General features: G+C 40.4%; 1 protein-coding gene across 2 annotated transcripts in view; it reads right to left on the bottom strand.

The window, feature by feature from the left end:
• Positions 1 to 27,560, bottom strand: part of PITPNB (phosphatidylinositol transfer protein beta) — a 62,940-nt gene that overhangs the window by 10,818 nt on the left and 24,562 nt on the right. For both annotated transcript variants that reach the window (XM_028124688.2, XM_028124687.2), the window contains exon 8: positions 9,806 to 9,883. In XM_028124688.2, the coding sequence (XP_027980489.1) occupies positions 9,806 to 9,883 (78 nt within the window). The remainder of the gene's footprint in view (positions 1 to 9,805; positions 9,884 to 27,560) is intronic.

The following is a 27,560-nucleotide window of genomic DNA, read 5'->3' as shown; positions in this document are numbered from 1 at the left end:
GGAAGTAGCCAGCCAGCCAGCCTTCCACAGGACACAACTAGCTTCTGAATGCCCAGCCTCACTGAAATTATCACAAGACTGACCTTTCACAGATCATTTTTTTCAATAAGCCACGAGCCAGTGTTGAGGTACTCTCTAATCCAATGAGTGTCACTGAAAACCTTCATATGAAACACAATTTTGGTATGAAGAATATAGTACTTAAACACCTGTTAAATAGTGTTAGACTAGGAATAAGGGGACATGGGTTGCAGTTCCCATTATGCAAAGTAACTTCCTGTGTAAGGCGGGTAGGATCCTTAACCTCTCTGGGCCTTACTTCTCTGTCAGTAAAAGGAAAGGCTCAACTTTTCATCTTCCACCGACGTGATACTAAAAGCAAGGATGAGTGAACTCAGTTCGTCCAGGGTCAGGGGTGGCCCAGTGCTGCAGGCGGTAAGCACATGTCCTTGACATGTGATAGCCTGTCTTGTCCTGCAATTTCCTTTAATTTTGCATTTTATAATGGGCTTAGTGCAATATTCTACCCCCCCACCGCCTCCATGCACTTGGGCGAAATTTTCTTTACTGCTGAGAACCTCTGATGTACCACTGATTAGCCCTAAGATACCTTCCAGACGGAACATTCCAAGGTCCTATTAATTACAGGCTGCTGATCGCTTCGTTCCGAAACTCCGAATCATTGCACACCTTGTGCTAAACGAAAACCTTGGGTGTTACCAGCAGAACACCAACTCCTCAGAATTCTCCTACCATTTTATAAAAACAGCAGGATGAAGCATGGTTCTAATTAAAGAGTAAGCTAAATTTAATACAAATATGCCCATACCACACTTGGGCTCCAAGAGCAGAGCATACACACATGACTTCAACAATTACCTAAGTCTATTTCTCACATTCTTTCTAGTGACTCTGGCAGTCTGTTCAAATCAATTAAGGTAATACTGGTAATTTACACACTAACACTGATCTATAAAATTTAGTTTAAGTGATGGGACAAAATGAACCTGTTCTCTGAACTATCTTCCCCAGATTTAAAATGTGTATTCCAGTCTCACTGGCTTTTTGTTTTCCATAAAACTTGTAAGTAACTATTAAAGAAAATAAAAATTCAGGGAATATGTACCAATTAAAAAACAAGTAAACAAAGAGCCTGCTGCCTTTATCTCTTGGCCTAATTCTCTATAGTATCAACACCTTACAGCATAAGGCACAGAGGTGACTTAGAGAAACATAATCTCAAATAACCAGAGGAAAAAGCCGAGAACAAAGAAGTTATGTATTTTTTCCTTCAATTAATATATATGTGATATTTAAGGTCTCACTCAATTCTTAAAATGACTCATGCAATTCGCCTCTTAATTTGAACTATGTATGGCCTTAAGACTAATGGTTAAATTTAAAAATGGCTTAAAAGGTCTCCACACTTAGGGGTGCCTGTGGTTGGCTCAGTCAGAAGAGCACATGACTCTTGATCTGGGGCCCTGAGTTTGAGCCCCAGGTTGGGTGTAGAGATCACTTAAATAAATGAACTTAAAAAAAAAAGTATCCATACTTAATGGTGAAACCAAAAATAGACAGACTGCCTAGATGTAGTTAAGTGAAAGCTGAAACGATACTTTTGGCACCATCTTCTTAGGGTAGAATCTGACCACACATTCTTTACAGAGCCTTAAATTTGTTTGTTTCCTATGTATACCACATACCCTTTAACCTGGTAATTCCACCTTCAGAGATGTATTCCAGTTCATCAGGTAAGGAAACACCACCACTACGGATTTATTTATAATCACAAAAACCTGGACTTAATGGTGAAGTACTTCATAAGCCTTCCAAACAATGGGCTACTAAGCATACAGCCATTAAAAACCATCTTTTCAAAGAATGCTTAATAATGTTAAAAAAAAAAAAAAGGCCTAATCTGAACAGAAACAGGTATCTGTGCATGGCATAAACACTTATTAACAAAACTACGTTAACTCAGGAAATATAACAAATAGCAATAATTAAAGGGTGAGACTATAATTATTTTTACTTTCTTCTGTGTACAATTCTTTATTTTCAAAACCTAATAAATATATATCATTTTGTAATCAGGAAAAAAAACCAATATGCTTCAAAAATACACTACAGAAGTTTTTGCCCTAAGCTGAGTATTTTAGGACAAAGAATTACTTTGCCCTAAATTATCTGGGTACTATTTCAAATCTTCATTTTCTTTGACTATAAACAATCTAAATGTTTTCCTGCTTCTTTTCATTTTGACGTTTAATAAATAAAACCTACACAAAATCAAGCTAACAGCTAAATTAAGATTTAAATATCTAACTTTAGTCCGGTCCATACTACATTTTTCCTAATCTTAAACTTCTAAAGTAAAAATGAGGTACACATGCAGAGTAAAATATGATATACTCCTCAGAGTTATTAGAAATATTCTTGTGAAAAAATGATTTTTTATTTTGATTTGATTTTCATTTACTATCATTTGAAAAAAATGGTATTTTATATTTCACAAGAAATATTCTTGTGAAAAAATAACTTTTAAAATGTGAACGATCTCAATGGAGCAAATATTTGGGACTCCACATTCAGAGGAATGTTCTAGGATCCAGAGAACTCAAAGGAGCTCCAGCTTGTCTGCCCAGCTCTCCAGAGGCTCACTGGGGCCGAGCTGAGCTTCCTATCTAGCCTTAAACAATACAAATGTTTTCCAACTCTTTGCTCTTCCACCAGGTAAAAAAATAACCCCAAGGCAAATAAAGCCAAAATCCAAATTCAGATCATTCACACATAATTCCAACGCAACCCAAACTTAACATTTCCTAACCTAAAGCAAAACAGGATTCACTCTTTCCTAAACCTAGAGGTAAATACAATTATTTTGCTGATAAATGAGTTGTATGTAGGTTAAAGCATGAAAATTTAAAAGAACAATTGAAAATAAAAGGTATAGACTGTTGGTCACCAAAAGACAAGAACGGTCAGAAGTTTTAAATGAAAACCCTGAGCTAATCGAAGAACCCCAAATTATGACTCATCTCTACAGAATTTAAATTTCATCTGTAAAACAGCAAGCACAAGCTAGTTGCAAAAACGTTTCCAAAATTTTATTTAGTTTGTGTATTCACTGAATTCCTTACATTTCATGTTTCTAACCATAAATGAAACCCCCAAACTCAAATTGTGTTTTTAATTTAACGATGCATATTAGGTTACTCTGAGGTATGCGGACTGGGCCTGAGGGAGAGTAATGTATACTGGAGCCACGCAACAGAACCAAACAAAACGCAGCGTGTTTGACTGGAATGGTGAGCAATCAGGCCACGTTACCCACAAGAACTAGTTTCTTGTATCTGTGACAAACAAATATAAACAAATGTAAAAGACAATTAGAAAACAAAACAAAACAAACCCAAAAGCATTCTGGAAACTCATTTTCTGAAAATGTGGTCCTCTCATAGTTCCATGCTACACGGCAACTCCACACACACTTTTCCGACTTAAAATGCGTTGGGATGAAGATGAAATTGGCATGTGCTACAGTTAATCAGAGTTAATACTTTGGAAGGACACAGCAGTTTCTAGTAGGCTCACACTGCCTTCATATTTTAATTTTTCAATTTTAGGCAATCTGAATGCTCAATTTCAGCTGTTGATTTCATAATGTAAGTTTCCAACCCAGATTTCACTAAGAAAGTTAAAAATAAATGCACTGCTGGGGCTGTTGCCAGTGCATGCATCAGTAAATATCAACAGAAGATTAGAGAATATATGTGAAGTATGTGTACTGAAATTTCAAACAAAACCCAATTCCTTACTCAGCCATACCATTCCCTCAATTTTGTTTAGATTTTGGTAGCCATTTGGACAGACCTACAGTGGGCATTATATTCTTTGCAAGTCCAACATTTGGTTGTGTTTTATTTGGTTTACGGCAGTTAACTTGAATCCAGCAAATACTTACTAAGCCTCTCCTAGGAGCAAACCTCTGTGCTAGGCAGTGCCCCATTGTAAGTAGGTCAGACACAGAGCCTATGGCTGAAAACTCAGTGTGTACCAGGGGACAAAGGAGATGGGGAAGGAAGACAGTGTGAGCACATAAACCACTACCCTGACATGAGACACATAAGGTACCATGAGAAAGGTCACCAACTAACGACTTCAGTAGGGCTCAGAGGTGGAAGATTCCTGTCTGACTGGGCAAATGGGAAATGTTATATGGAGTAAGCAAATGTGAAATCAAAGTTCAAAAGATTAATCACAGGTTAAACTAGTTTCATGAAAATAAGATACGAAAGCTTCCTTCCTGTGGCAGGACAGTCACATTTTCCATGTCTCCAAACTTAGTGTTTTTGTAGCTCACACCCATTTTACTAATCAGAACTATGACATGTGCTTTGTGCTCGTGTCCAATTCCTTTAGCAGTGACACTATGTAAAACTGACACCACAGGTTCACCCTTCAGATAATACTCATGAAGAAAACAAAGTCCCTGACAGAGTCAGTAAGAACTCTGCAAAGGGGCCCATCCTGTCAAATCACCTCTCGAACTCAAGTAAGGCACTCCACCTGTCCAAGCCTGAATCCTTTGGTGCTGCCTGAGAACAGAGGCATTCAGTATCCAAGATAAGGTTAGAACTAATCATGTATCACTCCTGGGGCGCTCAGCTTCTTGAAGACATGGAACAGCTTTTTTGGTGTCCTCTGTAGGTGTTGGATAATTCATACATACCAAGTGTTACTTATTTTTTACGATGTATTAAAAACCTAGTTTCCAAACCAGATGCTCAACAAACAAACAAAACACCTATGTTTTAAGGTCTGCTTTATTATAGATAATCCACAATGTGGTCTAACCAGAAACTAATTATTAAGCCTCTTTATGCCACCCACTATAGGTTTTTGAAAGTGAGATTATAGGGAGGGAACACGTTTTAAACATCTTCACATCCTTCCTGGGACTCACAGCGATATCTAGATAAAGACAGGAGAGCACCCTCGGTCTCTCTCCTTGGGGGGCTATCAGTGCTCACCAGCCTCTTGAGGACTCTCTGGGCTGTTTTCTTGCCAACCTCTATCTCAAAGGGATTTCCACAACTGAGCTGTAACTTCTCCCTCACCCCCACTTCCATTCTTCCCATCCCTGGCCAATAGGACCTTCAAGTATCTTTACTTCAGGCCACTGACAAGCAAGGCTCCCACCTTCCTTCCATAGATGTGAGGGAGGAGGAGAAAGGAGTCTTGGTAGCAGGGCAGGGAACAAAAATTAGCGTCCCTATACCCCACAAAGATGGCTACCCTCCACTAGCTTCAAGGATCCAGAACAGCCTCTCTGGTAATTCAAAAATGAGTCTAAAGCAGGACTGAGCAGGTAAATAGCATGACATAATGTTATGAAAGCTCCAACTACCAGAGCTTTTGCTCCAGAGTGGAATTAGAACATTAACCGGACATGCCTTTATGGTTAGAAAGAGCACATAATACACATAGAAAGATAACATAAAAATCCCAATTTCTAGATCAGTATCTTTATTTGACCTGATCCCCTGTACCGCAATGTTCAGACACTAAATGAATCTTCCGAGACACGTCAAGCACTCTAAGGGCCAGATACTTTGGCAAAGCCTCCTACAAAGACCTTCACAGGCCTAATTACTAACTATCTCATATATGTAGACACGGAAGCTTAAGTCTTCATGAGGCGTCTGGATTAAATGAAGAAAGAAATGAGGCCTTGCCATAGAATAAAAATGACACCATAATCTTCAAAGATGATGTTTCAATTTGTTAAAATGACAACTCTTCAGTTCAGAGGAGGTAAACTGGAAAGCTAAAGGAATCCACATGTACGTTATTTTTGATACACCATTTGAATAGGCAGTCATACCAATGTCATAATACACACAAAGCCCTCAAAACCAAAATAAACCAAAGCATGTACACACATACACATGTGCATACAGCGCCACAAAGAAATAAACATTTATAAATCACTCTATTAGTATGCACAGAATCACTTAAATATTGAACCCTACATAACAAAATAGAACTCATGTGCTCAGATTTTAAAAATTATCTTTTCAGAGGTAAAATGAATATATAACTAAGGCCCGCATCGTTGGGTCTGTAGTTTTCAAAACACAAAAGGTATGTATCGTACCATACGCAAAAAGAAAAAAAAAAAAAAGTCTGTACTCTTAACCTAACTGGAAAATATGAAAATCTATTCCCTGGCACCCCCATGATCCCCTGCTAGCAAAGACTCCCTAGCCTTTATGTGGCCTCTGCTTTATGGCTGACCTAGGCCAAGCACTCACTAAACACACATAACCACAAGGGGTAAGGAGAGGTGAGTCAAGATGAGTCTGACAACCCCAGATAGTGAAACGAGGGAAGCCCTGGATACTAGACAGAGACAAGGAGTATCTGTGTCATAAATACGGTAGCTTATGCATAGATGTAATGCATAGATGTAATCAACCCTAAGACATGATGAGGCTTTTCATTCGCAAAGACCCAAGCTTCCTCTGAGCTGGGAATGTGACATTCATTACTTCATTCAGTCCTGGCAACAACCTTCTGAGGCAGTTACAACGTCCCTCACATTTTAGAGATGTGGAAACCCAGGCCCAGAGCTGGGATTAAGTTACTGAAGTCACAACTTGTGACACATGGGATAAGGGAATGGATTTCACCCACAGACTCTCTGACCATTGGAAATGTACAACTGATACTAACAGGAATTAACAAATTCTGGTAAATACCATGAATACAGACAGCCACAAGTGCCTTGATGCAACAGGGCATAAAAGATGCACTAGTGATTGGGGAGTCACAGGCTTCTGAGTCAGAAACTGCCATGTCTCCGCGCATTACACATCTCTGTGCCGAGCACTGAATCAAGTGCTATGGAAACGGGAGACGTCCTGCTGTTTCTCCTACAACTATTACCTGTGTTTCTCTGACCAAGTTTCTCATCTATATAATGAAGCAGTTGCACTTACCCCACAGGAAGGTCATGAAGATTAAACACAACCTTGCAGAGTGCCTGGCACCAAAGGAGAAGTTTCTTTTCCACTCTCCGGTCTGGTGCAGACAAGCAGTAAATACTGCAACATTTCAGAAGAACACACCAGTGTGGGATACATAAGGAAAAGTCTCAAAGAGATCACAGAGTTTGCACTTAGTGCTGAATACACTTTTGAGTTTGTTCCTGTAAGGGGAGTTTCTCCTAAGGGGCAATGGAATGGGAAGGAAGACTGAAGGGTGAGGGTGGGATGGCACATGGAAGGCCTCTGGAGCACTGTGGAGCTACCAAGCAGCTCTGACACAGGAACATTCTGACATACACTCTGGGGTAAGTGGGTCCAGAACAGGATTTCTTCGTCCTTTCTGCCCTAATTACCATGTATTCCTTGCCTTCTCTCCAACTTCAGAAGTATAGAGATCTGCAACTATCATCCAGTGCTGCCCTCAGTGCCATGAGGAGTACAGTTACTGACAAATGGGGCCTCCTTACAGGAGACGCTGAGAAGATCAAGTCAGTCCACAGTTTTCTATATGCTGAATTAGCAGTTATTTGTCATCCTTCCTACTCTCTTTTTTCCTTCAGAGGAGTAAGCAGATGGTGTAATTACAGCAGGTCCCCTTTATCCATGGGGGATATGTTGCAAGTCCCCCAGTGGAGGCCTGAAACCACGGGCAGTACTGAACCCTATATATATTATGTTTTTTCCTACATGTACATACCTATCTATGATCATGTTTGATTTATAAATTAGGCACAGTGAGACATCAACAACTAATCACAAAACAACAATTACAACAAAATACTGTAATAAAAGTTAGACGAATGTGGTCTTTCTCTCTCTCAAAATATCTCCTTATACTGAGCTCACCCATCTTGTGACGATGTGAGATGATGAAATGCCTACATGGTGAGGTGAAGTGAGGTGGTCAACGCAGGCACTGTGTTCAGTGTCAGGCTACCACTGACCTTCTGACCTCAGAAGGAACAACTAATTCCAGGATGCAGTTGACCACGGATAAATGAAACCTCAGAAAGAGAAACTGCAGGGGGACGGGGGGAGCGGACGACGACACACTACTGGTTATTTCTGGGATCATGGTAATTCAGTGAAATTCAGTTAAGCAGTAACTCCATTTATAAGAGTAGCTACATCCACCATCATTTGGCTAAAGTTAGTAACCAAGAGATAAAGGGGTAGGAAGGGATCACTATCAGCCAGCATCCTCTCCGAGAAATAATAAGCAACTGTCTCACACAAGCGCACACACACACAAACACAATGGGGGAAGAATGCTATAATGCAACCTGAAAAAATGTAAATTTTACATTATTTCTAAAAAATAACCTATTCTAGAATTTTAATTAATCACTGATTGATAATAAAAGACAAAGCAATGTTAAAAGGGTAAATCATAAATAAAAAAGGAGTAAAAATCAAATTCCAAGTTCCTAAAAGGTTGGAAATTAGTCTCAACTTTGTGCTCGATTCCCTGTAAAAGCATCGTTAGCTAGCGTTAGGACTTAATGGAGCAAGAAAGCCTTCTAGAAGATAGGGCTGCCTTTGAGGTGGCCACCCATCTACTGCTCCAACACACTTTTTTTGGAAGGTAGGTTAAATCTCAAAGGGAAAAGACTTCTCTGACTCAGTGTTAGTTCTAAAGTCCACAGTTAGAAATCTGCAAAAGGGTGGGGAAATTCTTTAAATCCATTCAATGAAATTTAGATCACACATACTGAATTTGTTCCTTAATTTATAAGTGACATATATCACTTCCTGGGAATTAAAGTTAAAAGTCTCTGGCCATGACCATTCAATTGGGAGAATCTTGAACTGAACTCTACCCAGAGAACAAATGCAAAATTAAGATAATTATGAATCATTTCTTATAGAACAAAGTCAGACTCATTCTTCATTTTAGCTGATGTGCAAGACAGTCTGCAAAACAGTCCAACACCCATGGAGAACCACTCAATGGGTTATTTGTGGTGCTGTTATAGTAATCCTCTATCTGCAAGCAACAACTTGCACGCAGATAACTTTTATCAGTGATCGGTGACTGGCTTCACCATGAAGAGATTGGTTACCAAGTAAAACATGTTGGTGGAACTCTGCTTTGGGCATGTTTAGGTTTTAATGTTCCCCTGCTCCTGTCAAATTAAATGTAATAACTTGCCATCACCACATTAAGCCATCTTTAAGGGTCTGTCATTTAGTGGCTATCTTTAAAATGCATTATATTTCTATAGCAATTTAAATGATTACCCTAACATTGCTTTTCCTACTCCCATGAATAAAGTAAGGATGTGTTCTTTATTAGAGAACGACTACTTGCCATCAAAATTGTTCTCTGGTGTCCTGGTTTCCAGAACGTAACTATTAAAAGGCCAGGAACATGAGCTCAGGTGAATGCAACTTGTTCAGTTTTTACTAAGACTAAATTTAAACTATAAACCTTCATTTAACATGGACTTTTGTACTGTTTCAAGTCTCAGAAGAGAACATTACAATCCCCAAAGACTAAATCACTTGTCTCTTTTAAGAGTTATCAGAATAGCATTATGCTGAAAGTGACAGTCTGGCTGTGTTCTGTTTGTTAATACAGCACAGACTTGCTGGCCAACTGCAACTGGCTGTAAGTCCTTATCACAAATAAAACTATTTTTGTGTCATTTCTATTTTTCACTTAAACGTCACCAGCTCTTCCAGACTAGGGACCTGTCAAGTGGTTTGTTGCCAAGACTCTGCCTGTCAGAAAGGTCAGCATCCAGTACCTTCCAGTTGGGTCCCAAAGGGCCTCTCTTGGTCTTGACTGACTGGAATAATGCTGGGTCTTCATCAGCTTTGTAGTCCTGCAAAGCAAAACAAAGTCTGAGGCAGAGAAGAAACTCAGAGAAAATTATTTAACCTTGCCAGAACAGCTCTTTGCAGCTACTAAAACACAGGACAGAAACTGATTAGACTTACTGTGCTTTTGTGTAAAAGTAGCAAAATGGTTCATTACCTTGTTTTTGGTTTGGTTCTCTTTGCTTTACACTTTACACTTTAACGTTAAGGCAAGACGACTACGTAATATTTAGTCATAAAAGTCTCGATGAGCAAGCCACTGGTTACTGAACAGCTATCTCCAAGAACAAATATTCCCACGTTTTTTTTAACGGTTTCAACATTTTGATACGTATATAGTCATATTCGAGAAATAAAAGGTACTCATCCTAGTCTTGACAATACGCAGAGGTGATGACCGAGAGCGACTACTCTGGCTGGGAACACAGACTGAACTACTGATCCTGCAACACCCCCATCTCTTCCATGGCTGGGGCTGTGCCAGATGCCTCAATGACGAGGCCAGCCTCTCCAAACCCTTGTCCAGAGACCCATAAAATGCAAATCCCCTGGCCTGCTCATGGAAGAGGGACTGCACTCACGGCAACTCCTCGTTGTCACAGAAGGTGAGGGAAGGGTTTACGACTCCGTGATGGGACCACCTCAGTTGTATCATGTCACAGGGGAATGGCCCTAAGACTTAGGTTTTAAGCAAAGTTCTATAGTGTGTGTCAATTCTATTTCCCTAACATCCTCTTCCGTATAGAATGGAGGAAATGAAAGAAGTAAATCTTTTTAAACCTGTCTGCTTTACCAAAGTTCTTTTGTCATTGCACACATATCTACACACAATCCAGCTACAGGAAAAAACTCCCTTTGAAGAGCTAAAGTCCAGATTTAGAAAAATAAATGAATTTTAATGGTACCAGTGAGCAGACATCAGTGGGTGAGTTGAAAATCCTACAAAGGGAAGCCCTTGCCTTCTCGAGTAGAATTTCTGAGCCAGGGGTCCCTCATGGCATTCAAGGAATGACCAGAGACTTTGGGGGAAACGCCCAGACAAGTCAAATATGAAAAATCATTGTTCTAGAGAAAACGGCAAGCACTGAACATACTCTAAAGTAGAAGACAAACTTTCATAAATCAAAGAAAACATGGTGAGAAGCAGCCACTCAGGATTCAGCACTTACTCAGGAAATGCAGATGACATGTCAATAATTACTGACAAAGTTATAGGTAAATTGTGTGAAGAAGGAAAACTGTGAGGTTCAAGTAGAAAACAAAACTTCAGAAAGGCCCCCAATAGCACACCATAATTATTAAACAAGCACACTTAGCTGGCTACACTGGGTCTTAGTGCTTTAAAATACACAGTGTGGTGTAGCCACAGGCATTAGGTCAGTCAGCATTATCCGGGAATGACAACCTTGGACGAGCCGCCTGCAAAGACTTGGAGAACTGGAGTTACTCATGTGTCTGGGCACATCAGCAGTAAGTTCAATTACTGTCAACTAACACAAATTTTTAAATTCCGATTTAGAGCCACACCTTCAAAATTAACTTCACTGCTTAGAAAAGAACCAACTGGGCAGGTGGTCTCAAGACCTGGGTTCACAGTGCAAAATCAGCCATCCTGCTAACGTAAATAATCACGTAGCACCATCAAACATTTTCTCTAGCTCGGAGGCTTGGACCTGAAACCTAGAGACAAGCTCACTTTTCCCCAAAATTGAAAATATTTAACATTCTATCAAATAATCACTTTTGACACCATCTCCCTCCACCAAGGTCTACTTATTCCATAGCCATCACACATAGAAAGCAGCATGCAAGATGCTATGAGGTAGTCCAAGGGCTCTGAGGGTGTAAGGAGAACCAACACACCTACTTGGGTGCTAGCTAGCTCCTAGAAAGTCACAGTTGGGCTGGTAGAAAAAAAGAGAGGCAAACAAAGAAAAGACAATGGAAACCCCAGATAGCATGGGTTAACTGCCAACAGAGAATGGAGAGAACTACACTCAGAATCGAAATCAACCGACATAAGCCAAGGAAATGTATTCTTAAAAGGAGTTTCAACATTACGTTTAATGGTAGAAACACCTTAACTGCTAAGGTGTATGTTAAAAATTTTTATGATTAAATTGTAATTATCTCTACAATGCCCAGAGGCCTGGTGAGTGTTCTATATTTCATCCTGTTTAAAGGGAAAATACTTTTTTTTTTAAACCGTCTCAGGTGTGACCTCACTGTGGGTATGCTGTTCAAAATGTTCTTTTTAATGCAAAATCTGAGATATTATGGAGCCTGGCCTGTGCTGAACAGTAAATATCAATTTCCCAGATCTGAGAGGCTGTCAGACGATGCTCCACCATTTTATGTGCCATTAAGAAAGAACACACTCAGCCAATAAAGCATGCCACAACTGGAAGACAAACTCTAATTTTGAATGTATTAAAATGTGAGGAAAAGAGGGCAGGGGAACCTTAGAACTGATGAAATGGAGCCTACAGAACTACTGCACGATTATGGCACCAGTGAAGGTGAAAATGAACAGATGGAGCAGGCAGGCTTCATTGACGACACTCCTTCAGGCCCTTCCCAACCCAGCTCCATCCCAGGGTGACAACCTCAGGGCTTCTCAATGCCTATTTGACAGATTAATTAACTGAAGAACATGGAATAACGCTTCCAAACTTCTCCACTCTCTACCCAACACACTGTTGCAGTCTACTTGCCAGCCTCCATCATTAGTGCCAGTTATTCACTGATACTTTTCTGAACTAAGAGCTCACAGAATTATATAGGAAAACCCAACCTTGAAGACCATCCAAGCTGCCTCTTTCTGCAGATGAGGAAGACATAGTCCCGACAAGGAAGTGGTATGGCTCTCTTACCCTAGGGCTTCAACTCAAGCCTTCTGAGCCTCCGTCCGCGGCTCACTCTAGCACACCACAGGGCAGGTGGCAGGAGAGCATCCACAACTGCCAGGTAAGCAAAACACATTTCAAAACCACCATGAAGCAGCAGCAGCAGAGGTATCAAAGTAGACCTGCCTATAAGGCAGGAGTGCGTGCATATAAAATACTATACACACATACACAGATCTCCCAAGGTAAGTCTTCCTGGCTTTCTTCTCTTGACTAAAAAGCAGCAAACATTAAAGGTATTATACTGAAAACGTAACAGAACCCAATTATTAACAATAGCACCTTAACCCTGATAGATGAGGATAATGCAGCTTGTCAAAACCTAGGAATTTTTGTTTTTTTATGTTGGTTTGAATACGTAAATGTTTAATCAGTTGAATTAAGTAGCAAGGTATTAAAAAGCAGGAAGCAGGTGTAGTTTTAACAACCTCAGTTTTGTACCTTTATAACAAACATTTAATTTTTTGGAACAGAATCGTCTTTGCTACAATTTTATTGCTGGGTATCTAGTTTGGTCTTTCCGTATTTGAAAACTGGCCGATTTATATCCGTATCACAATGAACAAATATATTCCTTCATGTATGACAGTTTCAGCATACAGAATGCAACCTCAGCTACCAATTATAGCTGCAAATGAGCAATAGTGTGGAATGAGACAGCCTGCTGGCTTTGTTAGTATTCTGTCTCCTTTGGGATCCCATGGGGAAAGGGGAGGCTCTGATGAAGAGAAGCCCTTGGCTCATGGTTTATTGTGCTTGCCACCAGCTGCAGACTTCTCATCTCATTAGTTCTTTTAGAATACTGTGGGTGAAGACAGCTGTAGCCTACTTGAGTCTTCAGCTCCTGGGTATTCTGAAGGCTGAATTTGCTATGCACTTTCTGTAATCCTTGGGAAAAAAAGAAAGCAAATTCACTAGGCCAAGGAAATGTATTTTTTAAAATGAGTTTTAAAATCACTTTTAAAAATAGAAAAATCTTATTGCTAAGGTGCACTGTGTTTAAAATTTTTTATGATCAAATTTTAATTATCTGTATAATGCCCAGAGGCCTGGCCAGGATAAGGGCTTAGTAAAACCATCATTATCAAGTTAGGTGTAATGTCCCCAGACACTGCTCATTCCACCAATACTAGTGCCCGAACAACAAAAAACCACAATGGTATCAGCATAAGGTAGATTCAGATTAGTGTTAATACAACTCTATTTAATTGAAAACTCTTATTTAAGTAAAAAAGGAGGCAAGTGAAAGTCAAGACACCCTTTGGAGAACAAATAAAATATAATATGGTAAATAAATGGCTTACTGAGCCTCCATGCTGGAGCCACAAAATACATTCATTAAATTCTTATAAATAGCTGTTTTCTGTCACTCGAATACAAAAGTTGTGCTACCTCTTGGGTGTACATCTGTTACTCACTACAGCTCTCAATAGAAACTCTCAACAGAAACCAGATTCATTTTGGAGACAAAGAATATTAGTTTTATGAATCTTTTAGCATAGTGGCTGTCCCCCAAAATGCAAGTACAAAATCTGTGCTGAGCCAACCTAAATGTCCTTGAGCCCAGATTTAACTCATGATTATGAATGGGGAAGTGAGTAGGAGGTGGGGGACTTGGTAGGAGTTTCTTGACAGCTTGTGGAAAAATCGAGATGAGCTCCAGACACCAGAAACTGCTTAAAGAACCATACATGGGTTACCACAGGTGAAGCTAAATGTAAGCTGAGGAAAAGAGTGCCCAAACCACAAGCATTAGCAACCCCTCCACACCTGCTTATAAAAGGGCACCCCCCCCCCGCATCCCTGCAAAAAGAAACAATTCTACAGGGTAAAAATAAAAACTTGAGAGGTATTAGGATCCTGCAGCATGCTGTAAAATGCTTTTCTTTAGCACAAGATGATTAATTAGGTGTCTATTCAAATAGCTCAAAGATAATCACGAAGTTTAGAATGCACGGGTATTGCTGCTCAACCTAGCAAAGCGTATTTCCTCTAATCACATCCTAAAAGTAAAGACCAGAATGGGTCTTTTGGGTGAAAAGACCAAATTAAATATGAAGATAAGTGACAAACATCGTCTATTAGCACTGCCCTTCATTTTTCAGTGCATACTGTGGCACTTGGAACACAGGAGTCCTGGATCCTATCACCGTTGACCCTAGTACATAACTAATTGGAGCTGACAAAATTCAAGCCAGACTCCAGAGGAGAAGCCCATTAAAAAAAATGTTTGCATTAAATTTTGCAACAGCAAGTAACAAAGGTGTAAAGACAGATAACATTTACGAACTTGTTTAAGAAACTCATTTCAACAGTTATTTTCAAATAAGCAGCTTTCTTTCCTATTTTTAATTACATCTCCCCAAGGACTCCTCACCCTTTCAGGTTCCCACAGAGCACCATTAATACAGTATAAGTAAATCTCATTAATTCAGGTCCTACCACCTTGGAATTCATAATATTTCGGACAGGGGCTGGACTGAAGTTTATCTTTGCGTGATCTATGAAAAAAAGATTTGCTACACAAATTAATAGAGTAACAAGATCTCAGGAGGGCTGTTTAAACAGTTCAGAAGTGTTTTAGAGCAATTCAGAAGCATTCATTTGCATATAATTATTATGCTAATTACAAATCATTCTTATCTATTCATTAAAGCAGATTCCCAAAGGACCACTAATTGTCAATAACTTGTTGGCCTAGTTTCTGTTACTGAATGTACCTCAGAGGAACAAAACTGCATTAAAAAATATTCTCTAATTCAGCCCTCTCATTAATCCTTACCGGCTTCCCACCAATGAATCCTAAAAGGAGAATTTTTAAACAACTGCACTGAGAACAGAAATGCAGTCAAACCTACAGGGCCGAAGAGAACACTTTTTTTGTGATCTTTTTAATCTCCTAGAGACCCTGCATAGAGATCTGGGGTGGGGGTGAGGATGGCGCTGAGCATGGGAAGCAGGCAGAGGCTGTCAACAGAGCTCTATGTTAAAAGGTGGCCACAGCCCAGAACACAGTCTGGCTAGAGCACAGCGAGGTTAGATCACAGTCAGGCTGGGGCACAGTCAGGCTAAGCGTCTCTTCCATTCTTTCTCATCTTATCTCTTAGTCTGAGATGGCCGACACTGTCATGCTTATGAAGACAGACCCCCAAAGCCTCTGGAAGGTTACAATAGAAAAAGAGAAAGAAATCAGAATTCCAGCCCTGAAAAGAAGTTACAACCAAAAGCCTAATGTGACAGGGGCACCTGGCTGGCTCAGATGCTAGAGCATGCGACTCTTGATCTAGGGGATGTGAGTTCGAGCCCCACGTTGGGTGTGAAGCTTACTTAAAAAAATAAAAATGAAAGTTAAAAAAAAAAAAAGCCTGATATGACAAATCCATCTCCCACAACCCAAAAGGGAAACCAAACAGTTGTGCTCTAGATGAGATGTGGGCAGGTGGGAAAGGGGGTTTCTGGATAGCCCAAGGCTGGTAGGCTACTCCTCAGCCCTGCCCTCAGAGTAGGTGGGCTACTACTGGTTTGGGTAAGCTTGCATTTCATGCACAAATATACAATACGTTTGTTACTACAACATATTTATTATTATGTTTATATATTTATTAAAGCATTTTAAAATGAAGATATTTTAAACTCTTCACACCAACAAGTTTTAACACGTTAACAAGTCAATTTTGTTAAAGGTGCTTGTTAAACATCACATATTTTAAGATTAAATTGCAAATGCCCAAAATGTAGTATGTTCAAGAAAGTCTTAACACAAAATGTATTTATTTCCTTAAATGACAATAGATGATAAACCTACAATATCAAATTCCTTAAACTAAAACAAGGGGGAAAGGGCGCCTGGGTGGCTCAGATGGTTAAACGTCTGCCTTCGGCTCAGGTCATGGTCCCAGGGTCCTGGGATCGAGTCCCGCATCGGGCTCCCTGCTCCTTGGGAGCCTGCTTCTCCCTCTGCTTCTCTCTCTCTCTCTCTCCCTCTGTCTCTCATGAATAAATAAATAAAATCTTTAAAAAAATAAATAAATAAATAAAACAAGGGGGAAAGTCCTAATGAATATTCAGGTGAGCCCTTTCCAGCAAAATGTCCATGTTGGTCTATGAGCTAACCTTCAGACACAACTGCTCCTAAGACCCAGGACTCCAGTTAACCCATAATCACTAATTTAACAAACATTAAGTAGGAAAAAATTACAGAAAAAAATTATGTATTTTTTTTAACAGCAAGAGCAAAATCCAATAAACAGCATCATTCTTGCTACTATTTTTGGAGAACTTACTTATGTGCCAGGCACACACATTCTCTCAGTTAACCTCACAATGTTGGAACAAAGGCAATACCACCACTTCTGGGGGTGGGGAAATGAAATCCTTTGCCCTTGTGGAGCAGAACCAAGACTCAGACGCTGCTCTGTCAACACCCAGGTCAAACACCATACTTTAACTGCAAATATGATGTGATTTCCATTTTTATCATTTGATAAGACTCAAGTACCTGAAGGGATCTTTACTCCCTCCGCCTGGAGAACTTTCCCTAAGAAAAAGTAACACTGCTTTAAAAAAAAAAAAAAAGAAAAGGAAAAAAAGGCGGGGGGGCCTTTTATAAGGAATACACTTTAAAAAAACTCGATTTGGAGCCACTTACGCTAATTTCTTTCAGCTGTTCAAAAATGCATTTTCCCCCCCACCCAGAAACTGGAGCAATTCTATTTCACACCTCACCACCTCCACCACCCTACTTTTTTATTTTTAAAATATGGAAGAGATCAAAAATAAACATTAAGTTAATAGGTTCTAGTTGAAAAAGTATTTTGTGCAAAATACACTGGTTCATGCAGATTTTTTAAGATTTATTTGAGAGAGGGCACACAAGCACTCTTAAGATTTAACCAAGCATGAAATAAGGTCATGGGGGTGGGGAGGAGGGAAGAGGGAGAGAGAGAATCTCAAGCCGACTCCAAGTGCTGAGCGAGCCTGATACCGGGCTCGATCACCTGACCCTGAGATCATGACCTGAAACGAAACCAAGAGTCAGACGCTTAACCGACTGAGCCATCCTTCATACATTCAGATTTTTAAGAGAAATTTTAAAAATCCCTAAGATTTAACCGAGCATGAAGTAAGCAATATGTTATTCTCCCACAAGAGGGCACTGCCATCCAACTATGCCTTCAAATACACTAGGACATTCTCTAAATCCATGACTGGATGTAAATCTTTTAGAGTTCCAAAAACTGACCATGTAAGGTAGCAGAATAAAGTGGGAAACATTTTTACATTTCTTTTTAAATAAAAACTATGCTTATGTTTATTTATATCCCCTTTAAGGAGCAGGGGAACCTCTATAACTTACTACAAAAAGGATTTTCGACAGTGGCTTGCTTCACAGCACAGAAAAGGTGAAAGGAGATGAGCATTTGACAAGCGGAAATTTTGTAAGCAAATGCAAAATCACTGGAACCTGAAAACCTATATTTGTTTTTTCTTTTCTCTGAATTCAAGGGGGCTACTATTACAATTAGGAGCTGGGTCAGATGTCTCACCTCTTTATTATGCACACACTTTAATAAAGAGCTTCTGGCACTCTTGTACATACATCAGAGATACGTTACAAATTTTTAAGATAGAAACTGAATGCCTAGCTTCATTTATGGCAAAAGGAAGAGGTATTCTACTAGATCAAGTCTGCTCACGCCAAAGAGAACAACTGAAGCAGCATTGGCAACCACAGGCTCTCCTCAGACTCAATGGATCTCAGCCACGGACTTCTAATAAACAAAAGCTCTCTTCAGGGCTAAAGAATTAGGTAGCCACTGCACAGCTCTAAGAAGCAGAAAGCCCTTCTTAGGAAGTAAGCGGCAATAGTTGGAGTGAAAGTAACATCTATAACTGCAGAAGCTTTTTGAAAGCTGTGAAAGATGATGAACTGGTGTTGACCACTATGTTATCATCCAACAAAGATTAATTTGGAAGGTCTGTTAGGTTGACTCCCAAAATGTCATTTATGTGGCTCAAAAGCTGACAAATATTAACAATTTCACAAAGTCTGACCTAATATTTAGTTTTTTCCAGCCAGATTTCATGTTTTTAATTTTAAAGAAAATAATTAATCTTAAAAAGGTTTATTAGAAAGCATATTTTATGATTCTTGCATTTCTTTAAAATTATGAAGTTTTTTCTAAAGGCTGTACAGTAAAGCATATGTTGCCAAGACTATATACTCAAATGTGTAACATCTGGGCACCGTCTCACGGAATGTCTGATCAAAGAAAAAGATATGCCCAAATCCTTCCTAGAGCACCAGAAACAAGCACTGCTGAAGGTGTGACCAAAACTTACATGCCTAGGGGGGTGGGGGGGATGGGTTAGCCTGGTGATGGGTATTAAAGAGGGCACGTTCTGCGTGGAGCACTGGGTGTTATGCACAAACAATGAATCATGGAACACTACATCAAAAACTAATGATGTAATGTATGGTGATTAACATAACAATAAAAAATTAAAAAAAAACCTTACATGCCTAAATAAATTAAACTAAGTTTCATCAGCCTTCCAAGGCTGACATTCAAGAAGTCTCTTTTAAAAAGAGCAATAACTAAAAACAATATACACTCATGGTTTAAAACAATTAAAAAGTGTCAGACTGTTCAACACTCAAACAAGGTAATGATGTGTTCAAAGTAAAAATGGCTAAATGCAAGGAAAAGCAGGCCTTTATATATTCATTTACAAAGGCAAATGGGATTTCAGATAATCAGGTGTTGCTTAGCATTATTTCGGCTCTCAACTAAAATGGGGCATTGTTCTGCCTACCAAAACATACCTAAACAAATGGTTCATAAACGAAGAACAAATGGGCAATGCTAGAAAGAAGCAAAAGCACAAACTTTAAAAACCAACTCATTTGCTTTGACATCACAGTCCTTAAAAAAATTACCAAGGGATTTCTACAAATGGCTTAAGTGAGCAGTTTAGAAGAGCCCAACAATTTCATTATTATGTACAATTAAAATGGGCCAGGGCTCTTCTTTTAGTAAAGTACAAAACTCCAAGCTTCCAGGTTCTAGTCAGCCCTCGAACTCTGACTTTGGCTGCAGCCTGGAGCCCAGCACTGGTTTGTATCAGCTGTGAGGGAAAAGAAAGAAAAAAAAAGAAATGGCCCTTTGGTGCAGGGAACTTAGCACCTCCACGCTACACAAGCAACCAACAACTCCAAGTCACTTAGAAACATTTTAAAGTGTTCCCTGATTAACAATCTTGCAATCCCTTCAGACAGATACAATTATTCCTTTATCCAGAAAAATATTTACCATACCAACACAGAGCAAATAGCAAGTTCCAACAGATGTTTGCTAAGTGAACATATGAGAAAACATATGAGGGGTGTTCTCTGTTAAGTGCCTAGACCAAAAGACACCTTAGGGGCTCCAATCCTTTTATTATTCTATTGCATATATGCAAATTTCAAAATATCCCAGAGTCTAGTGGTTATGGGAGGAGTTGACTAAGGCCACTGCTGCTTTTTCGGGGAACCAGGGGAGATGGAAAGAAGAGCGGGTGGTTGGTTGTTTTAAATAAATTAAGCATGCTCTTAATATACTGTAAAGGAAGGAACATCATATGGTGAGAAGATGCTCTAGGAAGACAAAAATTAGCAGCCCTGCTTTTGAGTCCCCAACTTCCCTTTCCAGCGCTTCTGTGGTTTAGAGAAGTTACAGCATTTCCCCTGGGCTCAAACTCCTTAACAGGACAAATAAAGGTTGAGGTGAATGTTTTGGATCCTGGCCTCCAACTGAGATTCCCTCCGCTTTTAAAATCTTCGAAGAGTGTCCACCGTGCAATCTTCACTACTTAACAGTGTACTAAAGCATGCCCCAAGTGAGCATGCACAGAAATTGCCCAGAGAGCTGGATGGAGCCCAGAGTGCTGCCTAGAGACTGACCAGGGAGGGAGCTAAAACTCTGCATTTCTGACAAGCTGCCCCTGGGCAGACCTAGCTTGAAAGGAAAGGGCCCCAAGTGTTTTGGCCAAAGTCCTAGCTAAGGCTTTGAAAGGCAAGCTTGAGAGTTAGTCACAACGCTCCCCAGAGGGCCTCAGGAACCCTAAACAGAACCTCTTCACTTCCAAGCAAAGTTCAGAGAATTGGACCTGTGGGCAGATTCAGCCACAACTGGGATTCCCACATGTACAGACCTGCCTTCTAGCCACAGTGGGGGTGTTCTCCAAAGGAAAATAAATGGGGGGGGGCGGGAAGCCGAGTGGGCTGAACCGAGGAAAGCAATTTCAGGTACTTTGAGGAAGGGTGAGCTTGATCAGCAGCCCACCCCCCCACCTGGGAGTGCCCATGTCCCATGAGGTATCAAGGAGAAGGGTTGTGCTGCCAAGAGGTGGCACAGAGAGTGGTCCAGAGTTCAGCAGTGTGATGACCCAAGGACCACAGCTCAGTAAGTCTGGCTCTGCAGGGCAGGCATCAGGGCTGCAGGGTGGCTGTAGCACTCAGGGACCACACTGCAGGACACAAACCCCCAACGCTCCCCAGGGGGGTATTTGCAAAGGAGAGGGACTGGGAGAAAGGATGGAGACTTGGGCTAAATATGACTGAGTTATAAGAGGGTAACAAGAGGTTAAAAAGAACAAAAGAAGGAAGAGGTAGGAATGAAATCTGAGGTTTACCTTTTTTTTTAAGATTTTTATTTATTTATTTATTTGAGAGAGAGAGAATGATAGAGAGCACGAGAGGGAAGAGGGTCAGAGGGAGAAGCAGACTCCCTGCTGAGCAGGGAGCCCGATGCAGGACTCGATCCCCAGACTCCAGGATCATGACCTGAGCCGAAGGCAGTCACTTAATCAACTGAGCCACCCAGGTGCCCCTGAGGTTTATCTTAAGAACACAAGCTTACTGGGTCACTCACATTCAAAGGGCCCTTCATGCTCTTCGGGGAAGTTCCCAGGAAGGACCCCTATCAGTCAGAGCATACCCTGCACATCCTTTCTGTGACCCAGAAATGACTGGCAGAATACCATCTTCAGTGAAACACCACTACAGTTTCATATCATTAGTATTTCCTTATTACTGATGTTTAAAAAACAGTTGGATGTGCAATTATATCACTTTTAGACTTGTGAGCCTTAAAAGCTTTAATTAAACACTATTTCTATGAAAATAAATTCTTGGAAATGGTAGTCACACAGCACACACTGCAGAGGAAGCATACACTATGGAGGAAGACTGATACAGTCCTTTCTGGTTACACAGAAATACCTAAAAATGTGGTTCCAATTTCTTTCTTTTTTTCAAACCGTGCTCATTTTCTTTCAAATTACTTCCAAAAATGAAGGTCTCTCTCATGTTAATTGTGTGTACACTTCGGCTTACACTTTAAAGAGTCTTCCTCTCCTGGGAAGTGACTTTTGTATACAAATCATGAAAAGCTACTTAGACAAAGTGCTGGAGATGATTAAAAGGGGCCAGATTCGCATTTATACCTTAAAAAAAAAAGCAGACGCAGATGTCAACTGACTCATTTGTGTATATTTTGGAAATAAGTTGAAGATATGCATGTGCATTTCATCAGGACATTTAAAGAATACTCAACTTTTTTATTGTGGTTCTGTATCAAAAATGACTTTAGAAATTAAAAAAGTTATATTCTGGTGTCTTTTGTATGCTAGATAAAACCTTGACTCATTACAATTTGGTCTAAAACACTTTTTAATATGACAAAGATACTTGCTCATTTAGAAATGAATTTTTAGAATTAAAAGCATATCACACATGCTTCATCACCTAGGATAAGAAGGAACTAGAGTAGCATTTTGTTCATTTACTATCAGAATGATAAAAACTTCAATTCCTCCAAATGGTCTCTTCCCCACTCCACCTTTTTTTTAAACACAACAAAGGAAAAAATTGCAAATGCTTTTTGATTCACCAAACCTTTACTGAAAAGTTCACTTGATGTCATGCACTGAGCATCTTGCTAGGTCCCGGAAACACAGAGATGATGAGGTACAGTATGGTCTGGGCCCCCAATGGGTACCCAATTTATTGAGGAAAAGAAGGCTTCTCAGGAGCAATTCCTGGGTTAGATTTGAAATGGAGGAGGGGCCGGGCGGGTGTAGGGGCTCAGGGATGTGTTCTGCTGGAACGGCACACCAAGCAGGAGCCTTCCTTCTTAAGGGATATAACGTCTTAACCCTTCACTACAACGCTGCTTCCCCCCCAAATAGGAAACCTGCTTTGTATAGTGGCCAAAGGAAACTGAGTGGGGACATTTGTGCAGAAATCTTAGATTCCTCAGCTTGTTTCATTAGGCAATCACACATCTTCTAGAAAATTAGAGAATGGTGGTTACAGTAACAGTTCTATACAGACTTTCCAAAGTAACCAACAACAAATAAAATTAATAACCCATACACTTAAATATATATATGATTTCTGAAGCAAACTACTGTGACCCTGGGTCATACTGACAAATTTTTACAACGAATCCTTGTTCCTAGAGTTACTGTGACAATGTCACCCTTCGATTATGTACATATGTCAAAGCATCCACTTAAATATTTAGTTACTCTGTGGGTCTAATCACATCCGTTCTATGCATGGTGAAGTACAGTTCATAAGCACAACCAAAAACCAGCAAGTCTCCAACGAGAGTAATAGATGAGCTGTCTGCAACAAGCAACCCAGCTGAGTAAATCCTAAAAGTAATCAACAGTCACTCTGAATTAAAATGTTTAGGGCTGTATTTGAATTAAATCCACCTGCAGTGACAGAAAATCCCCACCAGGTGGAGTTAAAACATGCAAGCTTCACTTCCAAATTCTTGGGTTTCCTGAACTCCCATTTCACATTTCTCCTGATTGAGAAGGAGATTTGGCTATTTATCCTTTCAAAATTACTAATTAACTGCTTTTATTTCTTTTAAAGCAAGTAATAAGCAGGAAAGAAATTCAACCATTTAAGAAGTTTTGGGAAAAATTAGCTCATTCAAGAAAAATCGGAGTTCATTAACAACCAAATGAAAATCAATGGTTTCAGTCAGACTGAGACCAAAACCTCTGCGGATTAAGGTGCCACAGTCTGAACTTTGATAGATCACCACATCTTCACAAGGTCTCCCTACCAAACGTTCACCTTGTTGGTCCAGTCAGAGTTACCAAGTTCTCAATTCTAGTGTCCCTCTAATCCCTGAAGAGCAAGTTTTAGGTATACTAAAAATTGATCAATGGCATGGCAGACATCCCCTAAGATGACTCCCATAATGAGTCACACTCCTGTATAAGCTCCTCCCCCGAGCACAGGTGGAACCTGTGACTTGCTTCTCACCAAGAGACTATGTATGGTGAAGGGCTGTCACTCCTTGGATTAGGTTGCATGACATGACCAATAAATTTGTGACTTGTCATGCAGCAACAGGAAACCGATACACTAAGCGAGAAGAGGACATTTAAAATTCACTGCACGCATTTCTGACAGACCTCAACTCCTCCCCCGTTCTGCAGACATCTAGCTCCCTCACCACCGTTCATGAAGGAAATCACCGTTCCGACCGTCTTACACATTCTTCTCGAGCAGCTATACACGAGCAATCAAGTACATGCATACAGATATATTTTCCCCCTTTTACAATATTCAAATGGAAGCACCCTATAATACTTTTTATCTTTCTCCAACCACATTACCTTGTGAATGTGGCATTGTGCTCACTCCCTTTTAATAATTCAACTTAACTCCATCACACAGGTGACCCGTAACGTTTTTAGTCCTTGCTGATGGAGACATTTAGACTCCAGAATGTTTCCAGTCTTACGTTTCTACATTTGTCACTTCACGCCAAGTAGATCAATTCTTAGAAATGGAACTCTGCTGGGTCAAAGGGCATGTACATTTTTAATTCTGCAAAACAGGCTGCGCTGATTTACACTCCCATGGGCAATGTCTATGAGTGTCTGTTTCCTCACCCCTTGCCAACCCAGGTGTTACAAGTTGACATCAAATTGATTTTATACAAATTCTTGACTCAAAAAGGTTAGTTTCATCATTATCCTCAAACTCATCAGGTTCACTCTACAAATACTATGAAGTACTCACTCTGAAAAGGGGATGGGTTTCTGAACATGGAGAACAAGATACATCAATGAAACGAGTGGGCAGAGGGGTAGATGATTCCAACATGGGCGAAATCTCCCTGGAGGAAATGGAATCTGACCTACAGGACACACAGGACTTGGACAGAGAGGGAGGCCCGGAAGGCAGGCCAGAACAGCGAGGAGAGGAAGATGGCAGCTTGAAGAGCAACAAAGCAGGGCCTTAGCTCCGAAGGAACCAAGAGTCAGTAGAAAGAACACTGGATTGAAGAGTTAGAATTTCCATTTCTGGCACTGGTTGAACGACCTTGAGAGAAACTAGTTTATCTGGGCTTCAGTTTCCTCACTTATAAAACAGGGTGGTGGGCCCTGAAATCAAACTTCCTGTAGCTGCAGAACTGTGTTAAAAGTAAATTTATAGTGAAGACTAATGTCAGACAGACAGAACCATGCTGGGAGAGGGGGATGGAGGGAATTCCTCAGCCCCACTTTCTAGTGGCTCCATCCTGACAGCCTGAGAAATTGGTAAACTCCAAGAAATTCTTAGGATTATGCAAAGCACAGTTCAAAAGCAATGAGACCTGGGTAGCTCAGGTCTCCTTCAACTCTAAAAACGACTCCAACTTTCCCTTCAGTGTTGGATAATGCACCTATACCTCTGCTTGCCTACACCACATTCATTCACTGAGTACCCACTATATATATGACTCAGGCACTCTTCTAGGAGCTGGAGAGACAACAGTTAAGAATACAAAGATTCTTCCCTCTGAGGTTCAATCTCTACTCAGGGAGAAGAGAAAAATAAGTAAACAAATTTATAGTATGTCAAAGAAATGAGGGTAAGAGGGAAAAGTGTAACAAGGGTGGTGGTGGATTGTTCCATCCATCCAATCCTACTCTCCCTCATGCTATGACTCTTCAATTCAGTCTTTCCAGATTTCTGTCCTCATAGATCATTTGCTCTTTCCTCTGAAATCCTGTAGCACTTTGGACCATGCATTAAGCCTCTGCCATTTGTTCACCGTTTCACTGTGCTGGGCTTGTTTCACCCAGATTGCAAGCCTCTCAAAGGCTCCATCCCAATCTGGGATAGCTACTGTAGGACTACTCCAGCAGCACAGACAGAGCAGGCACTCAATACCTGTTAACTGCTATGAAAAACACTGTCATTTGAGAATTACAAATCTGTGCTTAACTTCCTTTTCCCAACACCACGGACCAAAATTTTTAAGGAACTTAAAAGAGCAGAACCGAGGGGTGCCTGGGTGGCTCAGCTGGTTAAGTGTCCGACTCTTGATTTCAGCTCATGATCTCAGGGTCATGAAACTAAGCCCCACATTCAGGCTCTGAGCTGAGAGGAGTCCGCTTAAGATTCTCCCTCCCTCTCAGCCTGCCCCTCCCCATGCTCCTGTGCTTCCTCTCAATCTTTCAAATAAATAAAAACTTAAAAAAAAAAAAAGCAGAATCAAATGAACAAATCAATGCAACAGAAAACCAAACTGGATCTAGTTAAGAAGTAAGGATGGCCAGGTGGTCCAAGTGTTTGCATTAGACGCTAATTCCTAGGATAAACATTAACTACTCAAGGCCAAAAATAGATGGGGTGGAACCTAAAGGGAGAGTGTCAGGGTGAATGTCTGTGCCCAAAGTGTGGGAAGAAGAGGATGAGCAGAAGAAAAGGGAAGACCCAGAGTCCCTGCCCCATTATGTCTCTTCCCACCTCCTTGTTGGAATGGTGCTGGCCCCACCCCCCACCCCCCAAACGCTCCCTCAGCCTTCACACATCCTCAGGCAGCTCAATGCTCTGTTCCTCATCTCCAGGCTTCAAAACTGCCCAGGGTACCCTCGCCTCCTAGCACACAGAGTTCCCTTTTGCACAAGTCAGTGTGCATGTCAGGGTTCCTTTTTTACATCCAAAGGTCTAAGAATCCATACATGGTATCAGTTTACTTTCAGTATTTACAACTGAGAAAATACATATATAACTATTGTGACACAGTTTTTCACAGCAGCACTAGTTACAGTAGCCAAAAGGTAGAAACAACCCAAACTTCCCTCCCCAGAAGGATGCATACCCAAAGGCTGGTGTATTCATATAATGGACTGTTATCAGCCATAAAGAGAAATGAAGTAATGACATACACCACAGTGAGGATGAAAACAGGCTAATATACAAGAAGCCAACACCGTAAGTCACATATTGCTATGATTCCACTTCTATGAATTATCCAGCATAGATAAGTCCATGAAAACAACTTAGTGATAGCCAAAGGCTGGGGGGAGGGAGAAGTAGAGAGTGACTGTTAACGGGTACAGGGTGTCCTTTTGAAGTGATGAAATGTTCTGGAACTGGACAGTGGTGATGGTATGAAGGTACCTGTACTAAATGCCACTGAACTGTACATTTTGAAGTGGTTAAAATGGTAAATGCTATGTGTATTTCATCACAATAAAATAAAGTACTGGAATTCAGTCAACTTTAAAATAAGTTTGTATCTTACTAATCTCAACAACGTAATTGGCAAAAAAGAGCTGTGAACACTGAAAAACAAAACCACACATACCTACTGATTTACTCCCCAAACAATGCTTGGTGTGAAGAGAGTTCTCAGAGCTCCTGTACAACCGTGGCCAATCATGATGCCAATAATGGCGAACATTTAGTAAACTAGGCGCTGCTTTA

Source organism: Eumetopias jubatus, unplaced genomic scaffold, assembly GCF_037043125.1.
Source record: "Eumetopias jubatus isolate StellerSeaLion01/CBP00866 unplaced genomic scaffold, mEumJub1_p1.0 scaffold_16, whole genome shotgun sequence".
In the NCBI taxonomy this organism is placed as follows: Eukaryota; Metazoa; Chordata; class Mammalia; order Carnivora; family Otariidae; genus Eumetopias; species Eumetopias jubatus.
The sequence above is the reverse complement of the archived record's forward strand: the minus strand, read 5'-3'. Positions and strand labels throughout refer to the sequence as shown.